Source organism: Henckelia pumila, chromosome 1, assembly GCF_033568475.1.
Source record: "Henckelia pumila isolate YLH828 chromosome 1, ASM3356847v2, whole genome shotgun sequence".
In the NCBI taxonomy this organism is placed as follows: Eukaryota; Viridiplantae; Streptophyta; class Magnoliopsida; order Lamiales; family Gesneriaceae; genus Henckelia; species Henckelia pumila.
In genome coordinates, this window is record NC_133120.1 from 160271012 (window position 1) to 160297695 (window position 26684).

The 26684-nt window shown below is 34.2% G+C and overlaps 2 protein-coding genes and 1 pseudogene across 8 annotated transcripts; 2 read left to right on the forward strand and 1 right to left on the reverse strand.

Annotated features, from left to right (window-relative positions):
• Window positions 1-4191: 4191 nt before the first annotated feature.
• LOC140874325 (transcription repressor OFP16-like) lies at window positions 4192-4824 on the forward strand. Its single transcript, XM_073277603.1, has one exon. It carries the CDS (start codon window positions 4192-4194, stop codon window positions 4822-4824), a length of 633 nt encoding a protein of 210 aa, XP_073133704.1.
• Window positions 4825-8456: 3632 nt separating this feature from the next.
• On the reverse strand, window positions 8457-12081 carry LOC140874827 (prefoldin subunit 2-like). Of its 7 annotated transcripts, XM_073278255.1 has the most exons (4): window positions 11945-12079; window positions 11489-11613; window positions 10811-10873; window positions 8457-9062 (listed from the first exon to the last, which is right to left on the reverse strand). In XM_073278255.1, the coding sequence occupies exon 4, from the start codon at window positions 9051-9053 to the stop codon at window positions 8613-8615; it is 441 nt and encodes a 146-aa protein (XP_073134356.1). In that variant the 5' UTR covers window positions 9054-9062; window positions 10811-10873; window positions 11489-11613; window positions 11945-12079; the 3' UTR covers window positions 8457-8612. The 7 variants fall into 7 exon arrangements, with proteins under 7 accessions (XP_073134356.1, XP_073134355.1, XP_073134358.1 ...); XM_073278254.1 differs by lacking the exon at window positions 11489-11613 and having other exon boundaries at window positions 11945-12081; XM_073278257.1 differs by lacking the exons at window positions 10811-10873; window positions 11489-11613 and adding an exon at window positions 9282-9339 and having other exon boundaries at window positions 11945-12063.
• A 10256-nt stretch (window positions 12082-22337) lies between these two features.
• On the forward strand, window positions 22338-26325 carry LOC140874326 (probable plastid-lipid-associated protein 14, chloroplastic; annotated as a pseudogene).
• The last annotated feature ends 359 nt before the right edge of the window (window positions 26326-26684 follow it).

Genomic DNA, 26684 nt, shown 5'->3' on the forward strand with positions numbered 1-26684 from the left:
GTTTTCTTTGAAAAAATAGCACACCGTACTGAACCAACGGTAGCTATCACATCATCTCATTTCGAATATATTTGGTTGAATAAATCAACTGGTTAAATTATTTTTTTTGTTTTACTATAATTCAATTGGGAGTTGCTATGCTCCTCCTGGTGTTCTTCACCTGGGGGATCTTGGCCTTAGATCTGATCATGGTCCGACTCGTGAAAACATAGATTCTTTAGCCTGTATATGGCCGGTTACGGTCCGGATCGGGTCAGTTCAAGGTTCGGATTGACCTTTTTTAAAAAAATAAAAATAAATATTTAAATATTTTTTTAAAAGTTTTGCAAAATTGAATTTTAAAAACTATATCAAATATTTCATTATCTCAATAAAAAATTCTATTACATTTATTCAATAAAAATAGGAAAAATAAGTTTTTGGTCCATTAGTTTGTCCATATTTTGGTTTTGGTCTATTAACTTTTTCGATGTGGGTTTTGGTACACTAAATTTTCATTTTCGGTGATTTTTGGTCCAAATGCATATGTGTCAACTTTTGATTAGTCCAAAATGATGATGTGGACCAATCAAAAGCTGACATGTATGCAATTAGACCAAAAATCACTGAAAATGAAAAGTTAGTGTACTAAAACCCACATCAAAAAAGTTAATAGACCAAAATCCAAAAGGGATAAAGTTACTGGACCAAAAAAAGTATTTTTCCATAAAAAAAATATATTACATTTCAACTTTGAACGTCTTATATTAAAAACTCAATCAACTAATATTTCATTATCTCAATAACAAATCTATTATATTCATTCAATAAAAAATATATTACATGATTTCAACTTTCAATCTTATATTAAAAACTCTATCCATCTAAATAAAAATAATAATATTACAATTATTTATTAAAAAATATATTACATTTCAACTTTAATCTCAACATCTTATATTAAAAACTTCATCAAATATTTTATTTCTCAATAAAAAAATCTATTACATTAATTCAATAAAAAAATATATTACATTCAACTTTCAACATCTTATATTAAAAACTCTATCAAATATTTCATTATCTCAATAAAAAAATTTATTACATTAATTCAATAAAAAAATATATTACATTCAACTTTCAACATCTTATATTAAAAACTCTATCAAATATTTCATTATCTCAATAAAAAAATTTATTACATTTATTCAATAAAATAATATATATATTTCAACTTTCAACATCTTATATTAAATTTCATTATATTCAATGCATTCATTCACATTTCATTATATATTCAATATATATTAAAAAAAAAACTTTAAAAAAGAGGTCGACCCGTCGGATCAACGGATTTGACACCCGTAAACCGTGACCAAATCACCTAATGGCAGATCCGATCATGATTCATGGTCAAATTTGTTGACCACAGGCCGGTTTCAAGCCGAGTCCGGATTAGACCGGGTCCTTGGCTGTGCAGGTCTACTTGGCCCTTCATTGGGCATGGGGTCCATCCATGTCCCTCATGCTCAATAAGGGCCGCGGGCATTGGGTGAAGAATATCTAATGTAGCATAGATGCGTCTATATAATATTGATTGTTCTAAACGTATGTGCATTTTTAGTTTTTATTTTATTTTATTATATTGGAGTATTGGTGCGACATTAGATATATCAATAATGACCGTCCACATACACATCATTATTTTCCAGTAGTATCATGACAATATATTCTAAAGTAAAATGATTAAAATAAAAATTAGTGGACTAAAATACGAGTGATTACCAGGCGATAAGTGTGATTAGTGGACTAAAATACGAGGTATATATACTTCTAATTTATGAGACAAATTATAATGAACGTGGAAGTACGAGTGGAAATACGCCCTTCATCATTTTCATTTGTCCAACAGATACTTTTTTACGCAGGCTGCAAATAAAAAAAAAAAAAAAAAAATAGCAACAGAGGGAAAGTGAAGTAGGTCGACGTACGAAAAATTAACTACTAAGCATAAGCAAGAAGAAAGTCAAAGCATATATGTTCTTCAAACTTTTCCAATTATTTACGATCTAATTTGATGTAGCCAAAATTATTTGTATCCAACACGTTGCTTTCGTAAAATTCAGAGTATCAACAAATTCTTGTATGCTTTTTGTCGAGATCTTCAGTGGGTTGTTCCTACGTCACAAAACAAAATCAAAATAGCAGGAAGGATTCTCGGAGAATTCACTCCGACGCTCAAGTCAGTGATTACTCAAGAATAATAATCGAGAGTAGAACGTTATAGCGTTAAAGAAAGTGTGTACATTAATAATGAGGTGACTTGAGTTATTTATAGATATTCGGGCAGTTTCACTGGCTTGAGCCTCTTTTGGGCTTTTATAGAATTCAGGATCTGCTTGAATTAAATATAAAAAAATATTTAAATAAGTTTGAACCTCAAAAATATTTGGAGTGGACCTTTATGATTGAGCCCAAACCCGATGCATGGAATTATGCATGGAATTTTTAGACGTAACTCATCATAATAGTGATGGCCAGATTAGGGATAAGACTCGAAATAGACGACACCATCGAAATAGTGAGACAAATATTATTTAGGGAAATTATGTTTTATTTTCGATTTTGGTTTGTATGTTGTAAGAATTCAGTTTAATCTCTTAATATTTTTTTAACAATTTAAATATTTTTTTCCTACGTGTTGTTGACATGCCTAGTGCTATGCTACATCAGCGGTCCCAGTGAAAAAAATCTAAAATTTTCAAAAATTATAAGATATAGAAGTAAGACTAAAATTAAAAAAAATCTAAAATTTTCAAAAATTATAAGATATAAAACTAAGACTAAAATTTACATAGGAGATTGAAATTGAAAGAAACAAACATAAATAACCAAAAAATGTAATTTTATTTACTCTTTTAACTCTTCTTCATTTACAATATTTTAACTTGATTGTTCGTTATCATATATAAATATTTGAATGGTACATAATTTTGTTTTCTTATCATCTCGCACGTGTAATGAGCCCAATTTTTTTGACTTTCATTCAAGTATAAAAATATATTTGGCGTATATATGTATGTATATATATGTGTGTGAGTATGTGTCTTTGGTATCGCCCTAGGTCCTGTTAATTCTATATATTTCCGTACACAAAAAATTTTATAAGACTATTTATGGGTTAATTTTATGAGACGAATTTTTTATCCGACCTGACTCATGAAAAAGTATTATATATTTTTCATTACAAGAGCTCCTGCTCTCCTATTTAAATACACTAAGCGCAATATTAGCTAGCAACAACACAAACTAACAAATGTATACGCACTCAGGGGAATCCAAGAAACAAAGAGAAGAGATCTATTTTGTTTAAACTACAATTTAATTTTAAAAAAAAAATTATTTACACTTTTGATCTTGTAACTCGAAAATTTTCTGTTCCTTTGTCATGCGTGTAAATTGGTCAATTTACAGTCTTAATTAGTCATTGCATTTTTTTTTCAATTTTAATCTTTTTTCATCGAAATAATGAGATGATGTCAAAAATGATGATGTCACGATATATGAACATTAATAATGTCTATGATGCAACATCAATATTCTAGTAACATCCATGACTAAAAATTAAAAAAAAAAACAAATTAATGGACTAATTAAGACCGTTAATTTACCAATAACGACACTAAAAATAATTATTATTTTTAAAAAAATTCAATTCATAACATTAAAAAAATATATAATTCAATTACAATATATATATGAGTTCTTTTATGGTGCCCAACACTATATGCCCACTTTATGTCCACCATGTACAAGTCAACTCATCTATTGTACTGGTCAACTCTACTATTGTACATGGTGGGCATGAAGTGGGCATATAGTGTTGGGCACCATAAAAAAACTCTCTATATATATATATATAGAGAGTTTTGTTATCCTGCCCACCCACTGTGCCCACATAATATGCCCACCATGAGGTGACACTCAACTATTGGACGCACAATTCATCACATCCAATAGTTGAGTGTCACCTCATGGTGGGCACATTAGATGGGCACGGTAAGTGGGCAGATAGCAAAATTGTATATATATATATATATATATATATATATGACCTATATATGAGCATACACCATTTGGTCATCTGGCAACTACATACATACATATATAAATATAATTTCCATTCTCCAAACAGAATTAGTGAAAAGGAAAATGTCCAACATTCTATGGAAGAGCTTCAACCTCTGCTTCTCCAAATTCAAGTGTCTCCCAATCATTGCTTTTGCCCCATCACCACTTCCCATTCAAGAACAAGAATATCACAACAACTCCAATATTAACAATCCATCATCATCATCAGCTGTGACAATCACTACTTTTGACACTGCTGAAATCTTCGACGACTATGATATGCACGATGATTCGATCCCGGACTTCAGCTCCGCCTTTACCTCCCACCGCTTCTTCTTTTCCACACCAGGAAGTTCCAACTCCATCTTCGATCAGCCGCGGCGGCTGACGGCTCCCGGCGGGGTGGTGATCAGCGGCGGCGTGGCTGTTCAGAAGTTCACGACGGACCCATATGCTGAATTCAAGAAATCAATGCAGGAGATGATCGAAGCGCAAGAGTCTACGGGTCATGATGATGTCAAGTCATGTAGTGGGGAGTTCTTGCATGAGCTTCTCTTGTGTTACTTGACACTAAACCCTAAACACACACACAAATTCATTGTTGATGCTTTCGCCGACATTGTCGTCTCCCTCGTGTCGCCGCCGTCTGTGAGCTGCCGGAAAACCGGCCACCCCCGTCGTCGCCATCGCGCCACACCGTCGCCGCGGGTTTAATATTATTGTTTGGTTTGATGTATTATTAATCTATGTATAACTTATCCCAATCAATTTCGTCTTATTTTCGTCATATTATTTATATATTTATTAATTAATAATTTTACATCAATTAAATCAAATAAATTATAATCTATTCATCAAATCAAATAATATATTAACTATTTTTTCTTATTTATTTTTAATTTATATTATATTATTTATCTATGGATTACTTATTCTATCACTCAAACCAAACGGTAGTACTGTTTAGTTATTATATTGATCTATAACTGTAAGGTTTTAGGAAGGTAAGTACTTAGGGAGTTTATATTTTTTATTTTTATTAGTTTCGGTACTTTGGAGGTATTAATTATTGATATCTTAAATAAAACGTATAACATATATATTATTTATAATTATTTTCTTTAAAAAAATAGACATGCGTGATTAATCTTTACCACATTATATGTGCCTTTCATTTATACAATGTTTTAAAGGTTCGAATGATCTATAATAATATACAAACATTTGATGAAATAAAACCATCATGTATGTAGAATGAATTAGTTAATATATTATCGTTCGCATCAAACCATGGCAAAATAAGTTCACTGAGATAGATAATTAAGTTTTCTGGATAACTTGAATTAGTGGCAGAGGCGGATCCAGGATGTTATATTAGGAGGGATCGTGTCAGTATACACAATAATAAAAATAATTATTATATGTTTATAAATATTTTCAATAATAAATACAATAAATAAAAAATAAATATCGTGATGTCTCGTATATTTGATTGATGCTTATGAAAATATGAAATGCAGAATAATTTTTTTATTTTTTAAATGATGTGTTGTGTTCGTAGGTATAAAATATCACACATAAAATTAAGTTCAATCGACGAGTCAAAAATCACATGATTCAAAACTTGTTTAAAATCTCGTTGAACAAAATGATACTAATGTATACAGGAGCGTCTGAACTTCTTATTACATATACAACTCGAAATTATAAAATATACAATCTCAAAATAATAAAGTATTTAAAACACGATTCGATCCTAAAAATAACATGCTAAAACATTAATTCAAATAAGTATGCATAAATTTTATAATATATATATATATATATATATATATATATATATGTGTGTGTGTGTGTGTGTGTGTATGTGTGATTTTGAAGACATAAGTGGATATGAGTTTGTTTCTTTGTGTAAGTCGATGAGTACATTTTCATTCTGAAAAAATATTGCAACTTGCAAGCAAAATAAGATATCAATTAAGAAGTCAATAAAAAAATAAAATTAATTATAATACTAAACAAAAAAGAATGTAAGATTACTATGTAAAAGTCACATGACTAAATGAAAAATTATCAATCACATAATAAGCCAATTTGATGTTATAAAAAATCGAAAATTTATTATTCTTGATTTTAAAAAATAATGAAATTATTGACTACCAAAAACTCAAAATCTCAAATTTTAAATTCATTTTAAACGTATTAAAATAGAACAAAATAATTTACATTGAAGAAAAGTAAAATAAGAACTTTAAAAAATTTAAAAAAAAGTTCACGAGATTTTTACAATAAAAATATTTTAATTTTTCAAAAAACAAAAAAAAATTATAATAGGGTTTTAAATAAAATATTAATAAAATTAACTCGCACGAGAGTTTTAGTGTCCAAAAAATAATAATAATTGGTAAAAGAACGTTTTTTCTTCCCTCGTTTGCGGGACCAGTTTTCCTATTCAATCTTATCTTCTCTTGGAGACTCAATTTTTTATTTTATTTTATTTTTATAATATCAATTCTATAGACAGTAAAATAAGGTTGATTATATTCTTTACATGTTATAAAGTCGTTTCTAGTTTATATTTGTGCTAATAATTTAAGATCTAGTGTTCTGTAAAGCTCACAAAATCCAAAGTATGTTGTCCCATGCATATAGTGCATTACGTGCTAGGGCTTTCTTGAACCAAACCCAAAACTTGTCTGCGAGTAAACAATTTTTCTTTTTTTTTTTCTTTTTTTTTTCAAACAAAACAAAAATGGAGATTAAATTATAATTATACTCTCAAAAAGTACAATTTTGGACCACGAGAAACAAGGGATCGGTTATAATCCAACGTTCTAATATAATAAAAACTAGCAACAAATGCACACGTTCATGATGCGTGTGTAAAATATATGTTATTTTTATATGTAATTTTTGTGGATAGAGTTCGTGAGAGGTTTAGTAGGATAATTGATAGGAAAAGAGGAGAGGATAAAATGGAAACAAAAATTTGTGTCCTTTTGAGATCCTCAACTATTATTAATTAGTAAAGCTAACATTCAAGTTGTAATAAAAAAATATTTCTTTCTATCAACAAAAAAAAATAAACAAATCTCTGTTTAATAACCCTCAGCACGAATTCTTCATGAAAATAACAAGTTTTTTTTCTTTCATTTTTTTGTTTATTCTTTGTGTGCTTACCTCCTCTGTACTGAATATATTTGATACATACAGGTAAATGAGAGCAAAAATTTCGAAAAAAATATATATATGACCTCACACGGTGTATTTTCACCATCATCAAATATAGGAAACTAAATAATGTTTTTTTTCTTGCATATGGTGAGGACAAACAAAGAGAATCCAAGAAATACATCCAAATGTATCACAAGTATTGGTAGGATTATACTGTAAAGATAATTGGATTAGTTGGATGGCAATAGCATTTTGCACCCAATTCCAATGGCAAACTCCATTATCTTAATCTTAGCCTTCCCCTTTTTTATAAGGTCTACGACTGTGAGACACATGCTATACATATTGCAAAATACAACTCTACCTATTTTATAGTTTTATTAGAGATGCAGTTCTATAAAATTTGCCCAAAACAGTTTTGATCTTTTTTCTTATGTTATATACTTATATTCGTCTAATGATTTATTAGGTTATTGTACGATTTAAAAGATTTGACATCAATCGTTACCACGAGATATTGTTTTTGATAAAATAAAAAATAAAACAGCAAACGTTTCATCCTGGACAATGAATCCAAGGATTAAAAACCAAGTTCCCACGAAAGAAATCTACAAGAAAAACTTTTTCAAACTACGAAGTAGATCATTGATCCACCCCGGATTCATGGGGACAAGACCAAGTGAAATGGAGAAAAAACAAAAGAGGACAACAGTGTGGCCTGTGTAAGCAATAATTAGAAGAGGACGACTCGCAGATAACTGAAAAGGACGCATTTAGCAAAATTCCAACACAAACAAAAATCATACTCCGATCATGGACCAGTCATTTCAATCAAATCAGCATTTATTAGAAGACAAATGGAATGCACGAGAATATCTGGTTAAGGGGGAATTGGAACTGCTGCTGCAGCAGTGTCTACCGGTATACTGTACGAGAAAATGCCAAGTTTACACGAGAAAATACCAAGTCTGCCGACACAACATCCTATGTATTAAACATGTGCTTCGACTGAGATCTCCATCCTAGAACAGAGACGAGTCGAGGAATGTTCATACATTTGAAATTCCTCTTCATTTGGTGTTTTGAAATGACTTTCTTATGGAACATGGGAAATCAAGAAATCAATCCAAGAAAAGGGATCGTGAACAGATTACTATTTGATGTATGGGGAGTAATATTTTAATTTTCTTACAACGACGGAAAAACTTGAGAGATGCATGAAATTGTCTGTTTCAACACCGGGGAAGTTCAAAACTGTTGTATCAGAATTACACGACAATCAAAGACTAAGCAAACAGAAGCTTGATGCGAAAACGATGACCTATTAATTAATCAGAGGCAGCGGGACCAACAAGCACGCCCTGTGCATTGCCTTCCTTTTTACCACTCGCATCCTTCATCGCACTATCGCCCTTTGTAATTCTTATTTTGTACTTGGCCTCGAATTCAGTTATGTCTTTTCTCTTCTTCTCCAGAGCTTCGTAAAGCCGAGCAATGACCTCTTCAAGCCCCTCCTTGTTACGTTGGACGGCAGGCAATACTTCTTTTATAGTTCTTTCCACAAGAACCCCTCCTACCATCCTGTAGCATTTTCTTGACGGATCAAGGGGCGTTATAGCATTGATCACGAGTGAATGCTCACTGGCCTCCATTTCTAGTTCAGTGATTTTGGAGTAGATTTGGTTCATATCATTCCTCATAGCACCGTATATGTTGGCAACTGCTTGCTCATTCATTGGTTCCTTCCCATCACCTTCAGAGTTGGCCATTATATTGATCTGAAGACAACAAAATCAAATATGTTAAAGCTGGCATCTAGATATGACCTGTCCGTGCATGCTTACCTATCACTACGAAATGAAGCTCACAGAGATGTATTGAGACCACACAAACAGATGAATTTGCACAACAGATAGTGTCAGTCACATACTACCCAGAAGATAATTTTATTTTGACTGAAGCGAACAATATCAACAGAAGTTTCGTCGGCAGCTCACTTTTCTGTTGTGTTCTAAACGGCAGCCGTCCACCACACCGTCTTTGCTTCGGGTGGTTCTGTAAGCGGTAGAAGATAGGCGAGGCGGGAGAACGAGGAGGGCAAAGTCAACAAAAATTTAAAAAAAACCCTAGCGTAGTTGATGGTGCATGCGCAGATGATTTAGAAGATTAGTTATGTTTAGTCTAGTCCTTGTCGGTAAAAGTAATGATACTACTTTTTTGGTATTAATATGGAAATGAATCTTTATTGATTATGTTATTAGATACATTTATATATTTATCTGGACCTTCTATAAATTGGATTGTATTTTATAAAGCTTATTTATGCATAACATCATTTAATTACATATATTACATAAAAATGATTATTTGTAATTACACTGCATGATTATATATAATTACGTAAGAAAAATAGTAAACAAATTCAACCGTCTAGGCAGTACACAGTCATTGACCATCCATCCACCGCCTACCGACATTTATAGCACTGTTTTTCTGTTCAATGAAAAATGAAAGATTCACCAGCTACCGCCATTTATAACACAATTTTTCTGTTCAACCAAAAATGAAAGATTATGAATTCCAATGGAGCAAAATCCCCATTATATTACATTCTATCACGACAGTTGATGCCTAGAGCAATAAACTAACAAGAAACATCAACGCCTACACTTTTATCAGCTTATATAACTACGTATTCATAAAAGTCTAAGCTAGATTGTAAATATGTTTGAGGTTTTATTACCGACCTCTCTGACTAGTTGTGAGTTTTTAAAGAAAACTAGTAAGGGACACGGACATATCCAATGGACCATAAGTTTTCTGATCAGCTTACACACCAGGAATTGAGATCTCATGGTCGGTACTCAAAGCATGAATTATGACAAATGGCTTCATTTGTCCATTTTCTCTCATCCTGTGATGTTACCCTGGAATCTTATTTTATACACTCCATTCTGATTGGAGACTCCGAAATTGATGGGTGTTGCCTAAAATCTGCCGCATTTACTTGATGCTCAATGATTTCCCTAAATATGTCAGAGGTGATAGGGGTTCTTTACTATAAACACTCCAATACTTCAAAGAGTGGTGAGTGGTGAACAGGCGAAGATTTCCCTGTTCTTAGTTTCAAAGTAATGGTGCAGGTATATATTTTAAGCTTACATTTTTATACTACCCTACGTGTGTAGAATCGCGAGGTTAGGTTTTCACCTAGTCTTACTCGTATCAGCATTATGGTTGTAAATTGCTTCCCAAACACAGCATGTGGATGTACCTTGTTGTCACAAAACTCAACTCAGATCCAATCTATATTATAGATAGTAATTAAATTACTTAGCAGCCAAGCTCTCAGCTCAATTAGTAGAAATGGATTGGTAATAATAGCATCAGACATCAGTTTTTCCAAGAATATCATATGTCAGGTAATATTGTGAGAAGGTTCAATAGATAAGTAAATAGGCAATCTGCAACAACAATTTGAGAGTTAAGGGGTTAGGAAGCAAAATGCTCTGTAAGGTTTGCTTACCAAATAACTGAGTTAGGCTCATTTTATCAACAGTTTTGCGTCAATCATGTGATCATATATAACCTGCGCAATTTTTTAGAGGGTTCAGTGCCAGTCAAAAATGATTGCGAACTACTTTATATAAATTCAGGACCAAATTCCAAGCTCAGATAAAAAACATTGACATCTCAATCTTCCCTCCACAACTATTTATCATGCAAATCTGTGATCTATCAAACAGCTTGTGCAACTAGGACAACAGGACACAAGGGAAAGACACAAGCACAAATTTTCCATACAAACAAAGGTATATTTTGCTTCGGTTCTCGCAGAAGATCAGAGAGAAGTCTACCTATCAGACAATCATCTTCATCGGATTATTCGAAGTTCTCCAAAAAATAAGACAAAAGTCTACTTACTATACAACCATCATCAGCGATTATTCTCAAGAATAGTTTATGTAGGTGCATGAGTGCATGTCTCATTAAATAGTTAGTATCAAAGACCACAGAATGGGCAAAACAGTTAAGGAGTCTCCCATTTACCAAGTTGGCAATAATACTGGGTCACCACCAAACTGACAAACTACATTGCACTAAGCATGATCTAATGGGAATTTTAAACCCTCAACACTCACCAACTAGAATCTAATGAAAGCCCATCATCCTACTGGTTCAAAGGGAATCCAACATATCTCACCTAGCAAGATCAAATATTCATACGTCTACACCTCCTCCACAGTGGGATAATCGATGTTGTGGGTGAACAGTCAACTATTAGGAAAAAGCTTCATTCACCCAAATTCTTTCCATATTTGCAAGAAACTGCATAGCTAAAAAAACAAGTCAAAATCGCAACCATATAATCAAAATTTGGCAGCCACTACGACACAAAGCTAGAAAAAAAAAAAATTCATCTTTTCACAAAAACTGCACGTAACATCAGAAACCTCAAACCATAGTATAGCTGAATTACAGAATAGATTGAAAATTCAGGTTTTAATGGCTAGTTCTATGAGGAAAACCAATCCCCCGTTCGCATTTACAAATTTGGGGAAAGTACACAAAGAATCAATATGAGAATGATAAAATACCAGAGAGATTCAATCAAGGAGAATATTAGTGATGGGGAGGAGAGTTGAGAGTTGGGAGTTGCCTGAATAGCCCGTCCGGTGGTCGTCGGCGAAAACTTCCCGGCAGCTATATGGACTAGTGAGTTCGCAGTTCCAACCTAATGGTGGCAGGGGTGATCAAATTTTTTTATTAACAGCACAGTTTATTTCAATTTTTTTTTCTGAAAATTGCAATTAAAAATAGTATTCATAAACCACAATGCATCCATGGTAAATAAGGGAAAGTCTATCCTATCCCAATGGCGGAAAATTCGATGCTATCTTGAGGGTACACTCATCAGGGTAGCATCGTGTCAGTTTTTTATTGGTCATTTTTGTGGGACCCATGTGTGGGTCCCACATGAGTGGCCAATAATAACTGACACGCCACCCTGAGGGTACTGCATCGACATATTCCTCAAGGGCACTGTCCTTGGGGTGGCGTGTCAATTTGTGATTGGTTAAAATTAGATGGCCTCACGTAGTTTATGCTATCCCAAGGGCACTGCCCTTAAGATGACGTGTCAATCTGTGATTGGTTAAAATTAGTGGGCCCCACGTGGGGCTCACTAATTTTAACCAATCATATTCTGCCATGTCACCCCAAGGGCACTGCCCTTGGGGTAGCATAAACTTTCCCGATAAATAGTATTCATAAACCATAATGCATCCATGGTTGGGTCGTTATTATTATTTTTTTTTTTGTCAAAAACCGCACCAAACTGCATATCCTAAACTGGTGGCCACAGTTTTTATTTTTATTTTTTTGACTAAAGTTATAATAATTTGTAAACAATGTATTCAATTAAAGAAATTGACATTCAATGTATCTCAACTCTCTTGAAAATTATTTTTCCTACAAAAAACACCCACCTCTTTTTTAAATACTTTTCAAATTAGTTTTTTTACTTGTTAGAGTATTTATTTATTTACAAATATTATTGAAATTTGAAAGTAAAAAAAAATGACAACATAAATATCATTTTGTTGTGAGTGTCTTGGCGTGCTCAATTATTCACTTAATTAGTTTTGAATTTTCATTATTGTTTTATCTAGTTTTATTTTTGTATCATTTGAGTCAATGTTTTCATAATCGGACCGGTGATCGAACCAGTTTACTTTAAAAAAACGGTCCAATCGGTCGGACCGTTTTAACCGGACGGTTGAACCGAAAAACCGTTTATATAATATAATATAATTAATAATATATTTTAAAATTTAAAACCTAAAAAATGTATATAAATAGACAAAAAAATATATTTATCCTAGTTTGAAAAATAAATAACAATATAAATATATTCAAAATATTAATTATAGTTATATATAATTTTAAAAGTAAATAAATAAATTAAAAAAACTCTAATAATATTAAAATAATATTTTTAAGAATGTACAAATTTCATTAATAATGTATATATATAATAAAATATTAAATTAAAGTTTTAATTTTTTTTAAAAAAAACTAATTTTTTTTAAAAAATAAAAAAATTCAAAATTCCGGTCGGACCGGTTCTTGGCCGGTTCTTGAAACCGGTTCTTGGCCGGTTCTTAGCCGGTTCGATCGGTTTTGACCGGTTCTGAACGGTTCGACCGGTAAAACGATTATTTGAGATATTTCAAACCGGACCAGTGACCGGTTCCCGGTCGAACCGGCCGGTCCGGTCCGATTTTGAAAACAATGATTTGAGTTATATTTTGTATTTGAAAAAACTATATTTTTATTGTTATCGAATCAATTTGAATATATGTTCTAATATTTATCATTAAAAAAATCATAAAACGACAACAACTGTCCGAAACCGCTCAAAACCATAAAATTAATTCTATATGTAAAACAACGATTATTATTTTTTAAATACTAACGGACCTCATATGGCAATTAAGATTGAATTTTTTAAAAAAATCGCGAAATCGCACCGTGATCACCCCTACCTAATGGTGTGTGCATACATTATAAATTTATATGTAAATATAGGCATAGCTTTGATTTGAGCGGATCTTGTCTATTTCAATCACTGTTAATGTGTTCTAATCCAGACAATTTGTATTTATTTTATAGACATATTCAGGGTATACGAAGAGTCTTATATATGTTTATTTTTTCCCATTGACTTTCAGGTACCAGTGGAATATGAGGAGATGAAATAATTGTTTTTGGAGATGCGTGAATAGAAGTCATCAGAGATAATAAATACTGAGCGAGACCAAATTCCAATAAGTGGTACTATTCAAATCATTGTAGAACTGATGAGAAGATCAAGACAACAAGTGATATCAGCAGAAGCCCAAACCAACCTTCAAGTGGTATTGGCATCTTATGAATTCAAGTATAATTCTCACAACTAAACCAGTGAGACATCAATCATGGAAATAAATGCTAATTTCAAAAAGGATACAGACACTGAAAAATACAAGAACGAAGAAAGAGAAGATCAGAAGGTCAATTGAAGATCAAGAGAAGAACTGAAGAGCAGTCGAGTGCTGCAGTTTTCAAAGCACTTTGAAGATTTCAAGATTTTATTTTTCCCGAATGTGAAGTTACGTGCTAAGATTTTATCAACACCGAATGGAGAAAATTTTTGGAACATTTTAGTTTCGATGTTGACAAAACAATTGAGGCAAAATATCGAAGTTATCTGAATTCGTCTCTAAGTCAAATTTAAGACATAAACTGGACGAATTCATATGCCAGACTGAAGTTCTACCTTGACTGAGTTGACTTTGACCAAAACCAAAGTTAATACATCAATTGGTCAAGAAAACCAGACTGAGTTAACTAATCCGCTGAGCAAAACTGGAGAGCATCTAATGTTACGTCTCAAAACTGGGCCTAGTTGACATCGACGTTATTTAACGTTTGCGCATTAAACAACAAGCCCCGGAGTTCATGAATTCTAAAAACCAGTATATTCATTCATGAAAATGAAATTCAAGTCTTAAATAAATATGAAATGTAACTGTCTTTACAATCCTTAACGAAAAACAACTAAACATAATAGTCTTAATACAACTGATGAAAACATCAACTAAACATCAACAGTTTGTTGGTCTTCTTCGCCAAGCCCAGAACTGGTTCTGCTCATCATCTTCAATATCTTCCTCGTTCTTATCTGAGATGGGTGGTTTGGGTCGGTAAGTGATATGGATGTCATTCAGTAAATGGGAGAAATTTCCAGCATTTGTTTAAAAATCATTTTAACAAACTTTCTGATACATACATATTCAGCATATAACTGAGTACAGAACAGAGACTTATGCTTTCAGAAAATCAAGGAAACATATACTTCAGGCAGTGTACCAAGTTACTTGTAAATTTTGCTGCTAACTGATATCAGTCCCTTATTTGGTATTCGTAGAGATTCAGAGTAACAGAATATATACTCCTACTACTGTTTCACAAATTTTGGTACACCAGAAATTACAGAGTGCATATTCATGCCAATAAATCGTATATAAAATGTTGGAGTAGCCAGTGTTCACAGTGTTGTATAAAAAACACAAGCAACACCGAAAAACGGCTAGAATTCTTCAATCGGAGCTTTGGATTGCTTGATCTCTAGATTTTTTCTCTGATTATCAACGTCTATTCTTTCTTGTTTCTCGCTTGTTTTCTCTTCTCAATTTGATATCTTTTTCACGGTAATCATAAATAGACTGATTTGTTTTCTTGATAGAGTCCTTTCAAGATGGAAACAATTCTTTTGTTAGGAAACAACTCTTTTTAAATAAAATATAGCAATAATAAATTAGCCTAATCATATCACTTAATAAAAGATAGTAATTTTTTTAATCAAGGATAGGAAGAAGTCAAAGAAAGACAAAACACATCTTTGTAAATTTAAATTAGTGGAAATTAATTGAAGATGAATTATATCTTGGACACCATGACATATTTTCCTTTCGTATGTGAAATGTTTTTCTTAATAATTTTATATATTTACACAAATATTTTCATTTTATTTATTTACTTAGAAATAAAAAAATCCCAAACAATAATCGTTGGATGATGTAAATCTTTGTACCGTTTGTTTTTTAATTTTATTTTGGCCAACCCACTAATGAATTACTAAATGTGAAATAATTAGTAAGACACGTGTGCTATGATCAAACTATTACTACTAGGTCAAAAGATATAGTTGTTAATCAAGACGCAAATTATTTCCAACAGAGACGGTGCGACTTCAAGAGCTTGATTCACTAGAGCTTCCTAGGAGGTCACACACCCTAGTACTACTCTGACTCATGCACTCTTAACCCAACATTTCCCGCAAGAAGTATAGAAATATGCTTCTTGGAAAACTCAAAATCATGACATTGGTTCTGATACCAATTGTTAGGATCAAACGCTTACCAGTAGGCCAAAATTTATAGTGTTGTTATTCAAGGCACAATTTATTTCCTCATACTTGTGGCAGTGCAGATGTGTCGGGTTATTAATGTAGTGACCCTGCATGGAATCACCTACTAACTGACAACTAATAGCATGCATTAAACTTAATACAACATAATTAACTAACAGAGTAAAACGTGCGAAAACAAAACCATAAATTACATATCAGCTTAGTACAAAAGTTTCAAGTTTATTCATCAGTAGTGATACAACCAAATCGAAATACTTAAAAGTAAACATTATACAGCTATATCGAATCCTGCTGTATAATAAACTCCTCAAGGCTCCTGCTCCCTAGTCCTGCCTTGAACTACCAGCTCCGTCCATCCTGCGACCTGCCCCGTGAAATAGGGTGTCCAAGATAACAACTAGGACGTGAGCGCTAACGCCCAGTACATAAACATGAGTACACGTAAATATATGATGCATGCAACATGATGACTGGTAAAGGGTCATCCGAAAATCGTGCTCAGAACCGATGCCACATGAGTGCTGCTACCGCACGGATCAACCTCTGGGTGCAACCACACTCGTCTAGTACACCAGAGTAGACAGACATAAATGCCCCCGCCGTCGCGGTACTCTCAGTAACAGACTATCGAGTATAGAGCTGAGCGGCTCTATAGTCAGGTATAACAAGGTATAGGCTCAACGTGTATATGCACATGACATATGAATAATGAAAGCGGTAAATCATATCTCATGCCATATAATAATTCCAAATAAATGCAACATATAAACATGTATACTCGCTGACAATCTCAGTCAATGTGTATGTACCTCTAGGCTAGTTCAAGTATAGTAGGATCCTAGGTTCCAAGCCTATATTCAAAAGTTCACCGTATCACTACATAAGTTCTATAAGCCTTAACTAAGAAAATAAGTATTCCCAAAACTTAAATAGATTCCCGGACCATACCTTCGTCCGTCGATAGCCCTTTGAAGTCGCTAGTCCTGGATGACTATAACCACAACTTGATTATTTCAGAACCTCTATTATAATCGATAGGGCCCTCAAGTGTATATCTCACACTATATAACTGAAGAAGAAAACTCGGAAATTCGTAATTAAAAATGAATCTGGGAAGCCCTATTTATAGGCAAAATTCCCGTCCAGGATCGGAACCACCGATCTCGGGATCGGAGATTCCGATCCAGCTCAGTGTGTGCATGCAGGACATGCCAGGATCGGAACTTCCGATCTTCCCTCAGATCAACACTTGTCAAAACTCGTGGCTGAGTCATCGGGCAAAGCTGGCAGCCGGAGATCGGAACTTCCGTTCCAGGATCGGAGCTTCCGATCTCTGTGCTTCCGATGAGCTTCCGAAGTGACTGGGATCGGAGCTTCCGATCCAGCCCAAACTCAAAATCCCAAATTTTCTTCTGAAGTCCAATTAAACTCCGGAATCGGTTAATTACTAACCCTTAATCATGTTTAACATATTATTATCTTAAAATGGAATCTGGGTTACTACAGTTAAGCCCATGTTTCCAGAGAGGGGCGCGTGCCTTACTGTTGGTGTTGTCCCATACTGCTGGTGTTGTCCCATACTGCTGGCGTTGTCCCATATTCGTTCGAGATCAGTCTTATCTTTTTTCTAACCGTAAGTCTTGTCCCTAGTAGAGACAGTATTGCTCGTTAAGATCTGATGCCCCTCTTTTACAATCCACCTAGTTAACCAGATCAAACAACGCGACGTCAGCGAAGACAATTATTGCACCCAACATATAGCGTTGATGAATTCACTAAAAAATTATTAATTTATATTCTAGCTTTCCCTACCACAGTCTTAGTTAGCCGCTTGACTTTGTGAATAAATACATAAATTTTCAAGTCATCAAACACATGAATATCAACATCACAATTTGTGTGGAGAATAACATTTTCAGATCGCGGTAGGATCAAGTATCATCATTTAATCGCAAAGAAAAGAAGGGTATAATTGGGGAAAAAAATTATTTAAATGCATTCATATTTTTTTAAAATTTTTTATTTAAATAATTTTTTATAAAAAAATTATTAAAAAAGCAACTTATAAATTTTTTTTAGCAAAATTGTGTGTTTTTGTTTTTTAAAGAAAAACATTACAAGGAGTATATAGGCTACCAAATAATGTAAAACATGATAAAAACACCAAGGTGCCTAAAATATAAGCCTAACTACAGATTTCACGTTATTAGTTTTGCGTTTTTTCACGTTTAATACGGTCATGCTTTCGTCACACATCGCTCTTAATCGGTATTTTTTTGTGTTTTCCTAGAACACTTCCTAAAAGTAATAGGTTAATGATCGACCATTTTCAAAAATTAAAATTCGTAGTTCAAATATCAACCTTGACACTCAATTTCCAATGAGTACAAAAACAAAAATATCCCAACAACCAACATTAATTTATGGACAAAGTAGTAAAATCACAATTTAAAAATCAAGACGATATTCTCTCATTTATATGAAAAATTTGTGATTGAAAATCGACATTATTTGATAATATTAATATAGATATTTAATACTTTTTTAGATAAGAAATCATCAATTAAAATTATTAAAATAAGTCATGCACAAGATACACGGTTAGAAACCTATGAATTTTAAATAGAATTAAGTCACTCGATACTTGTCTCTCAGCATTGATTGCTTCTCACGAGCTACCATATGTTCAGTTTTGTTCGCCGTTCTTCGCATTTGACGTAAATATAAGAAGCTCAAAAACTTAAAAAATAGATATTTAATATAAAATATAAATATCAGGAGATAAATTTTTAAACTATTTAATTTAATTAATAATTATGAAATTGTTGGTAATCTGATCTTAAATATTATTGGGTGTAAAAGCAATTTTCGGAAAAATTATTTTTTAGTCCAGTATGATTTTTTTTTAAAGTGGCATAGCCACTTATTTTATAAACACAATGTAGTAGCCCGTACCCAGAGTTAGCGAGTAATTGTTAATTAATCCACTAAATCATGATTAAAGGGACTTTTAATGGATTAGCGGAGTCCGTTATGGACCCAAAATGATAAAAAAATGGTCCGAGGGTCAGGTAGAACGTACGCAATGTCCGAGGATCGGACGAAACGTTCGTGCCAGCAGAATGCGTCATTGCATACGCATTTGATGGGACATCGGAAGAAACTATGGGAAATGGACGCAACGATCGTCGGACGAACGAACGCAACATTGAGGAACGGACGTTCCGTTCAGTGTCTATAAATAGAGGTGCCGAGATTCATTTTCAGACACACCAATCAGCTCTCTTCTCTCGATTCCTTAGTATTCTAGCTTAGATCTAGGGAATTCTAGGCGTCCCTTTGGGAATCCCAAAGTGGCGTAGCGATCCAGGCATCGTAGCGGAGCTGTGGCCTAGTTTTGAGGCAATTGACAGCAAAGGGCTGACGTCGGACGCAGGTATAGCTTTTGCTCCCTAAAAAGAATTAGGAGTATGCAATAGCTTAGTTAAGGCTTTAAGAGAACTATAATGATGTTGGTATCATTTGGCAGTGTAGTGCAGACTATAGGCGTGGACCTAGAGCTGGTAGAGCTTGCTTAGTATTTGAGGTACGAAAGTACTGTTCGAGATATCCTGACTGAGTATGCATGTATTATGTGACTGCATGATTTATATGACATGATTTATGTTGCATAAATTTGCATCTTGAGCTATCTCTTTTGAGATGTCTGTTAGTAGGGTTGTACCCTATTCTGTTAGTGGTTGGAATTCCATCGATTTGGGTCCGGCGTATCCACTGGTATTTCGGTATGTGAGCCACCTCCTGAAGCGACGGCACAGCGTGCTACATACCAGGGCCCGATCTGTCTTTGTATCTGATTCTTGACCTCTAGTCGATAGGCAGTACACTTGCATTCATGTATACTCATACTCTCGTGCTGAGCGTTATATGCTCACATCTCGTACTTTGTGTATCTGGACATCCTATTACATGGGGCAAGTTTGCGATTGAATGAGGCGGGTGGATCCAAGAGGGGCTAGGCAGTGGGTTGGCTAGCTGGAGCTTCGCCTAGGGTTTCTTTTGATGTTGGGTTGATACAGCTTTCGATTTGATTGTATAACTAATTGTGTATTTGCAAATTCCTTTCCTTGGGATTGTATAAATTTATTATTGTTTCCGCAGCTTAATCTGGTTTTCTGTTTGATTAATTTAATTGCATGCATAAGTTTTGTTTAGTAGGTGATCTCGGTAAGGGTCACTACACACAAACTAGCAGAACACCAGAATGAGAGGGGGACTAGACCAAGACCTCTCAAAAGGCTAAAAAAGTACATCAAAACATAAAACATAACGACTACATGAGTCCATAATACATATCAAAACATAATACATACAGACTACAAGAGCCCTGAAAAACAAATCAAAACACTGGTGGGCAAGGAGAAGCCTGCAGTGAATGCCCACCTACGATACCTCCCATCAATCAGCAACTCAAGGAGGCCGTCCAGAAGAAGCACTCCATCTGCGCTGTTGAGTCAACGAACCATAGCGCTTCCGAGAGTGCGTATGAACAGATAAGAAAGGAGAGTGAATCGCAGGGACATGAGAAGTCGCTGTAATATTCACCTTCTTTCCCTTATCAGCAGCAACATCAATCATATGAGAACGGGCAGGTGCTGGAGGAACAGAGTCCTGAACCTGACCATTAACATGAGCAACAGGCTGCGGAGAAACAAAAGGCACTACCTCTATCTGTCCAGACGCATCCTCAATAACCAGCTACGAGTTCGAAGCATAACTAACACTAATAGCAGGAGTGCCTCCCAAAGCAGAGACATCCTGACCATAATCATCTTTGAAGTCCCCGAGGGCTTCAAAGGAATTCATCGAAGACTGTGGAAGCACACGACGCTGAGGCAAACAATGCCGCTGTCTACCCCTCTGAACAGTCCATCCCTCCACAGTAACTGGCTGAACAACACTGGAAGGAGGGCCCAAATCCTGCTGAACAGTCTGATCCTGATCCCCAGAGACTGTATCAAAAGTCTGAGGAGCACGTGAAGACTTACCCTGACGACGAGGTCTTCTCCTGCGACTAGGGTGCCCATTCCGAGAATAAAACTCAAGGGAATGGCCCAGCAAACGGCAATGAGTACAGAAATGGGGAACCTGCTCATAGACAACCTCAACTGTCAGACAGTGATCACCCCAACCGACCCAAATACGCTCCGGATGAGCCAATAGAACATCCATCTCAACACAAACACGAGCAAAAGACCCCCTGAAACCATCACACTACAACAAATATGATCAAACAAAACACCTAAAAGACAACGCTTTTTGTAAAAAAACGTTGTTTTTATTAAATTACAACGCTTTTAGTGAAAAGCGTTGTCTTTATATATTTTTTATTTATCAAAGACAACTCTTTTTACAAAAAGCGTTGTCTATAAAAGTTTCTTTCAGGTCAAAGACAACGCTTTTAAAAAGCATTGTCTATTAGCGTTTTTTTTAATATTCAACAATACTTTTTAAAAAGCGTTGCAGATTAATTTTTTTATTTTTAAATATAAAACTTAAATAATATTACCTGAAGTTTTGAAGAATGAACTTAAAATATCCCAAACCCTATTCGCGATCTCGGTGAGGCGCTTATCTCATTTTTGCTCTAAAAAAAGTCAAAAAATCTACTCGCAAATGCTATCGTGAAGAATCTCATCTGAGTTTTCTACAGCCATTGGAGCCAGCGATGGAGAATCAAGATTTCTTGCTTCTTGGGGGTTATCAGAGAACATTTTTGCAGAGAAATTAATCTGCTCTTCTCTCGTTTAAGCGCACGATCAAAGACACTTCAGCGAGTCCCAAAATTTTCATCGATTGAAACTGCACTCACTGAGCACTGCTGCAGGTAACTCTTGGCCTTGCATTGGATTTACTAGAATCAATTGTGTTATATGGTATTGTGAATTTTTCTGAATTCCTATTTGTGTTCTACGCGTGCCTTGGGTTTTGCTTAGGATTTCACTAGCTGACCTTCCGATCTTTGTGCAAGTTTCTTCTGTTTTGTTTCCCTGTTGTTTGCTTCTCACGCTGTACAATGTCATTTGTGCTCTTAGATTTGGGTTTGGTTCTCTGTAAATTGTGATTTATGTGTGAAGATTTGAGTTTTGTTTTGTTTTGTTTAAAACAGGTTTTCCTTCTGGTTTTCTTCCATTTGTTAACTTTGTGTTCTGGTTTTGTTTGCTTTTCATGCTGCACAATTTCATCTGTTCTCTTAGATCTGCGTTTGGGGTTATCTTTTTAACTCGGTTATCTGTTTTTTGTATTTATTTGAGTTTTCAAAAAGCTAATTGAACAAGTAGGCTTCCTAAGACTTAGGTCCGGCTTTCGGACATAATTGGATACTTCTAAATGGAAAAGAATAATTGAAATTTGATTATAATTTCGCATGTAGTTGGCTGTTTGAACTGACTCATCATTGAAATTTGGTCAAATCGAACAATCATTTTATAAATGGTAGCAATGTAGAAGCTTAAGGTTATACACGTTTTCGTAAAATCATATCTTTGAGATTGGTGCATATTTTACCAAAATCTCTTGTTATACAAAATATTCTCTTATCAATGATGGATGAGTTGTGATGCAGGGTGATGAGGTTGTTTATGAAGCCACTGTGAAGGACCCTCGTTGGTTTGTTTCTGCTTCCGGAGTTTGTCAAGCTTGTTTTGAAAGAAAGTTTATGTGATTTTAATATCAGTTTATTTCTAGAAATGCAGTCAATTGTTTAACACGAGAGTTGTGCTTAGGAAACTGACCAGTACACTAGCAAAGAAAAGGGGAAGATGTGCAATGGAGGTTAGCAATATTGATATTTTTAGTTATATTATTGAAAAGTTGCGACCTTATTCTGACCTCATTGTCTTTTATTTTGAAAATTTGTTCTAGTTGTTGAGAAGACTAGGAAGCCGCAGATTATATCATTCTTACTCAATGCAAGTACATGGTTATGTGGGCTCATCCACAACCGAGGATAGTGATTCGTTCACTCTATTTCATGGAATCAATCTCATACTATCTCCAAAAAATATGTAAATTGTTTCTTTTGTGCACATTGGTGGTTTACCATGTTTTTTTCCTTGCTATGTACCAGGTGAATTACTTGCACAGCCATGGACTTGCCCATACTGAGCTGAGACTTGAAAATTTACATATTAGCCCGGTTGATAGACATATTAAAGTAAGTATGAACTATTAATTATCTTCTAATGGAAACAAAGCAATTATAGTTGTCGCTAATCTTAGCTTTTGTTGTGTCATCCCATACTTGACTCTGTTAATCAGATCTTTTATCTTTCTGGTTTACAATAAGAACCATCATTTTATGTTACTTTATAATCTTAGGTTGGAATACTGGGAAATGCTTCCGATTTCCACGAGTCCAATCCAGTTGATAGCAAACTTGATATCAACATGGATAGACGAAAAATGATGATTGCATTTGACATGAGGTTGGAAATGCAATCTGAAATTCTCGTGTTCTTGTTAAAATCTAGAACCCGTGTTTATGACTTTCCCTCCCCCCCCCCCTTTAAATGTGTTTGCTAGATGTGTTGGATTCATCATGGCCAAAATGATTCTGAGGGACCTTATGGATCCCATGATTTTTATCACAGTTCAAATCATTTCTCTCCAAGGTATTATCAATTCAATTCCATATTATAAATCAATTAGGATGATTTGCTTTAACAGAAATATCATCATTCTCTTTTGTTTGCATCTTTCAGGGAAACAACCCTTCCTCCTTGCGTGAGTTTCTGACTAGTATTATCAATAGAAACTTTTCATCTTGAAAAACTGGATTCCAGGTTGGAGAACTTCCCCTCAACACATAATGCTGACTCCTAGTTTCCCCTTGTACCAACTTGTACTGAGGCTATATCTTATTCGCAGATACTTGATAGAAATTGGGGAGCAGGTTGGAACTTGTTGTCCTTGCTTCTTGCAATGAAACCTTTGCAGAGAATAAGGTACCACTCCTTAGTTAGTTAATGTTTGGTGCTTTGTTGGTCCCATATTGACTAAATATTAGCAATGCAAAGCCGTCAAGTGAGGAAAATATTTATATATAGTTGTTTCCAAGTTTATGCACCTCAAGCTTTTCTGCATTTCACCATTAGTATATAGGAAAACTTGATGGGATGCATTTGGACACATCCAATTTTTTTATTAATTCAATTATGTTTGTACATCTGCAGTTGCTTGGATGCTTTAAGGCACCCTTTCCTGTGTGGACCACGATGGCTAGTGGACCCAACAATGGACATGATCAGATGGAGCCTTGGTTCAACTGCAGTTCGAATTGCTGAGGAATATATTTATGGCAAGCAACAGGTTTAATGAATACATTCTCTCTAACTCATGTCAGTCACCCCTAAGCAATCCCAACATTTCAGTCTTCATATACATGATCTTAGATTTGCATGTCTTACATACTGATTGGATGTAAGGGTCACTTAATTAAACAAAGAAAATGAAGCCAAAATTTACAAAATATAATCCGAAACCTGAACCTTGCTCAATGAATTTACAGTAAGAAACTCAATTCTCTCTATGAATTGACTGATTTATGTATGCGGACAATCTTTTAGCTGATTATTGCGTAATTTTAATCTTTGATTATCACAGTCGAGGAAGAGTTTGAAGATTTATGCTTAAAATTTGGGATTGAGCTCGATGACATGGTGGGTATAGTTCATGGAACGTTACTTCATTTTGGAAAATATTGGTCTGTATTTAAGTATATGTGGGAAATTTTCGTTGACCTATTACAACTTTAAGTATATGTTTTATTGATACCATTACGAGCTACCATTTATGTTTCGACACTTTCATATATTTTCAAGAACGCGCAGCTATCCAGATGAAGAAGCAGGCCAGAGTCTGATGGCATATGTTGTAAGAAAACCTGGCAATATCTCTGCCACTCAAATCATGGATTTCATTGCAAATCAGGTATGAAAAACCATGTCTTTTAACGAAAGAGAGCGTATATCTATGAGACGATTCCGCATAAGAAAATTTGTGCTCTACGCTTTTCGCAAGGAAGTTTTCTTTTCCCCATATTATTTACATTTTTTCGCATGGTTTTGTTTGTTACGACTTAAACATATGCCAATCGTAATTCTATTTTTGGTTTTTTTTAAAATCAGGAGGCTTGGTTGGGATCCTAAACAAGGATAAAGCCACCTTGATGTCATGTTATGAGGGGAGCTCTTGACCGCATTGGCTGTTTTTGGGCATGACGCAACACTAGATGAAGGAAAAAATGCTTTCACTTGTTTTTAGAAGACAGAAATACACATGTTCTTCCTCCTGATTTTAAAAGGGTGAGTTGTTGGTTGGATGCAATGGATATCTATGAACAGCTCTCCCGTTTGTCAGGAAGTATATGTTGTTGTAATGCAGAAAGTGAGTAAATCAAACAGATCTGGGTATGAATCTCTCTTAAGATTCTATAGAGAGACCGAACTCAGTCAGGAGAAGACATGGATTTTAGGTTTAACATCACGATTTGGTGTACCTTTTATTATTAACAACTTTTGCAGCTCCTATAAAAAGCTATTTTATTCCCACAGGTTCATTGGCATCCTGCCGTGATCCTGAAATTATTCAAGAATTTCTGAATTTTTTATTTTCTCCTGAGGTACTGTTGATATGTTTGAGCTAATTTTTAAAGTGTTTTTTATTTATGACACTTATTTTTCATATTCTCTTCTTATTCCTCTTACATATGCAGGTAAGGAGACAAAATGTTGTTTTTGGACTCTCAGTTAGCAAGGATGCTCGTGAAACAGCTTGGAATTGGTTGCAAGTAAGTCTTGGCAGTTGTTGTCTGTTGATGTATTTGCATATGGATGTGACAAAGACAATTAAAAACATTGATTTTGTTTTTGGTCTGTGATGTGGGAATGGCCACAATCATGACATAAAGTTTATATTGGTTTGGATTGTAGTTGGTTGTTTCATGGAATTGCAGGATGCCACAATGTGTGAGTTCTCAAAGCATGACTTTATTGGTGGATTGAAATCTCTTGGGCGAGTATATGTCAAAATTTTTGTTATTTTATGTTTTTTTTTTCCAATTTTCCTTATCAAGTTAATATGGATTTTAAGTTTTAGGCGATGAATGTAAGTGATATGCATTTAGCTATTTCTTAGTCCAAAAGGTTTTTCATTCCCTTTCAGTGCCGGGATATTCCAGCCAAACCATCTTATGATATATTGAATACTAAATACTTTATTATTTCTTTGTTGTGTTACATGTGACATTGTTATGGAAACAGTAAGTGTTAAATGGCCACAGGTTTGGCTCCTAGATATATAAATTTTACATAACCATATGGAACTATGTCTGAATTTTACATAAAACCATAGAAGTGTTTCT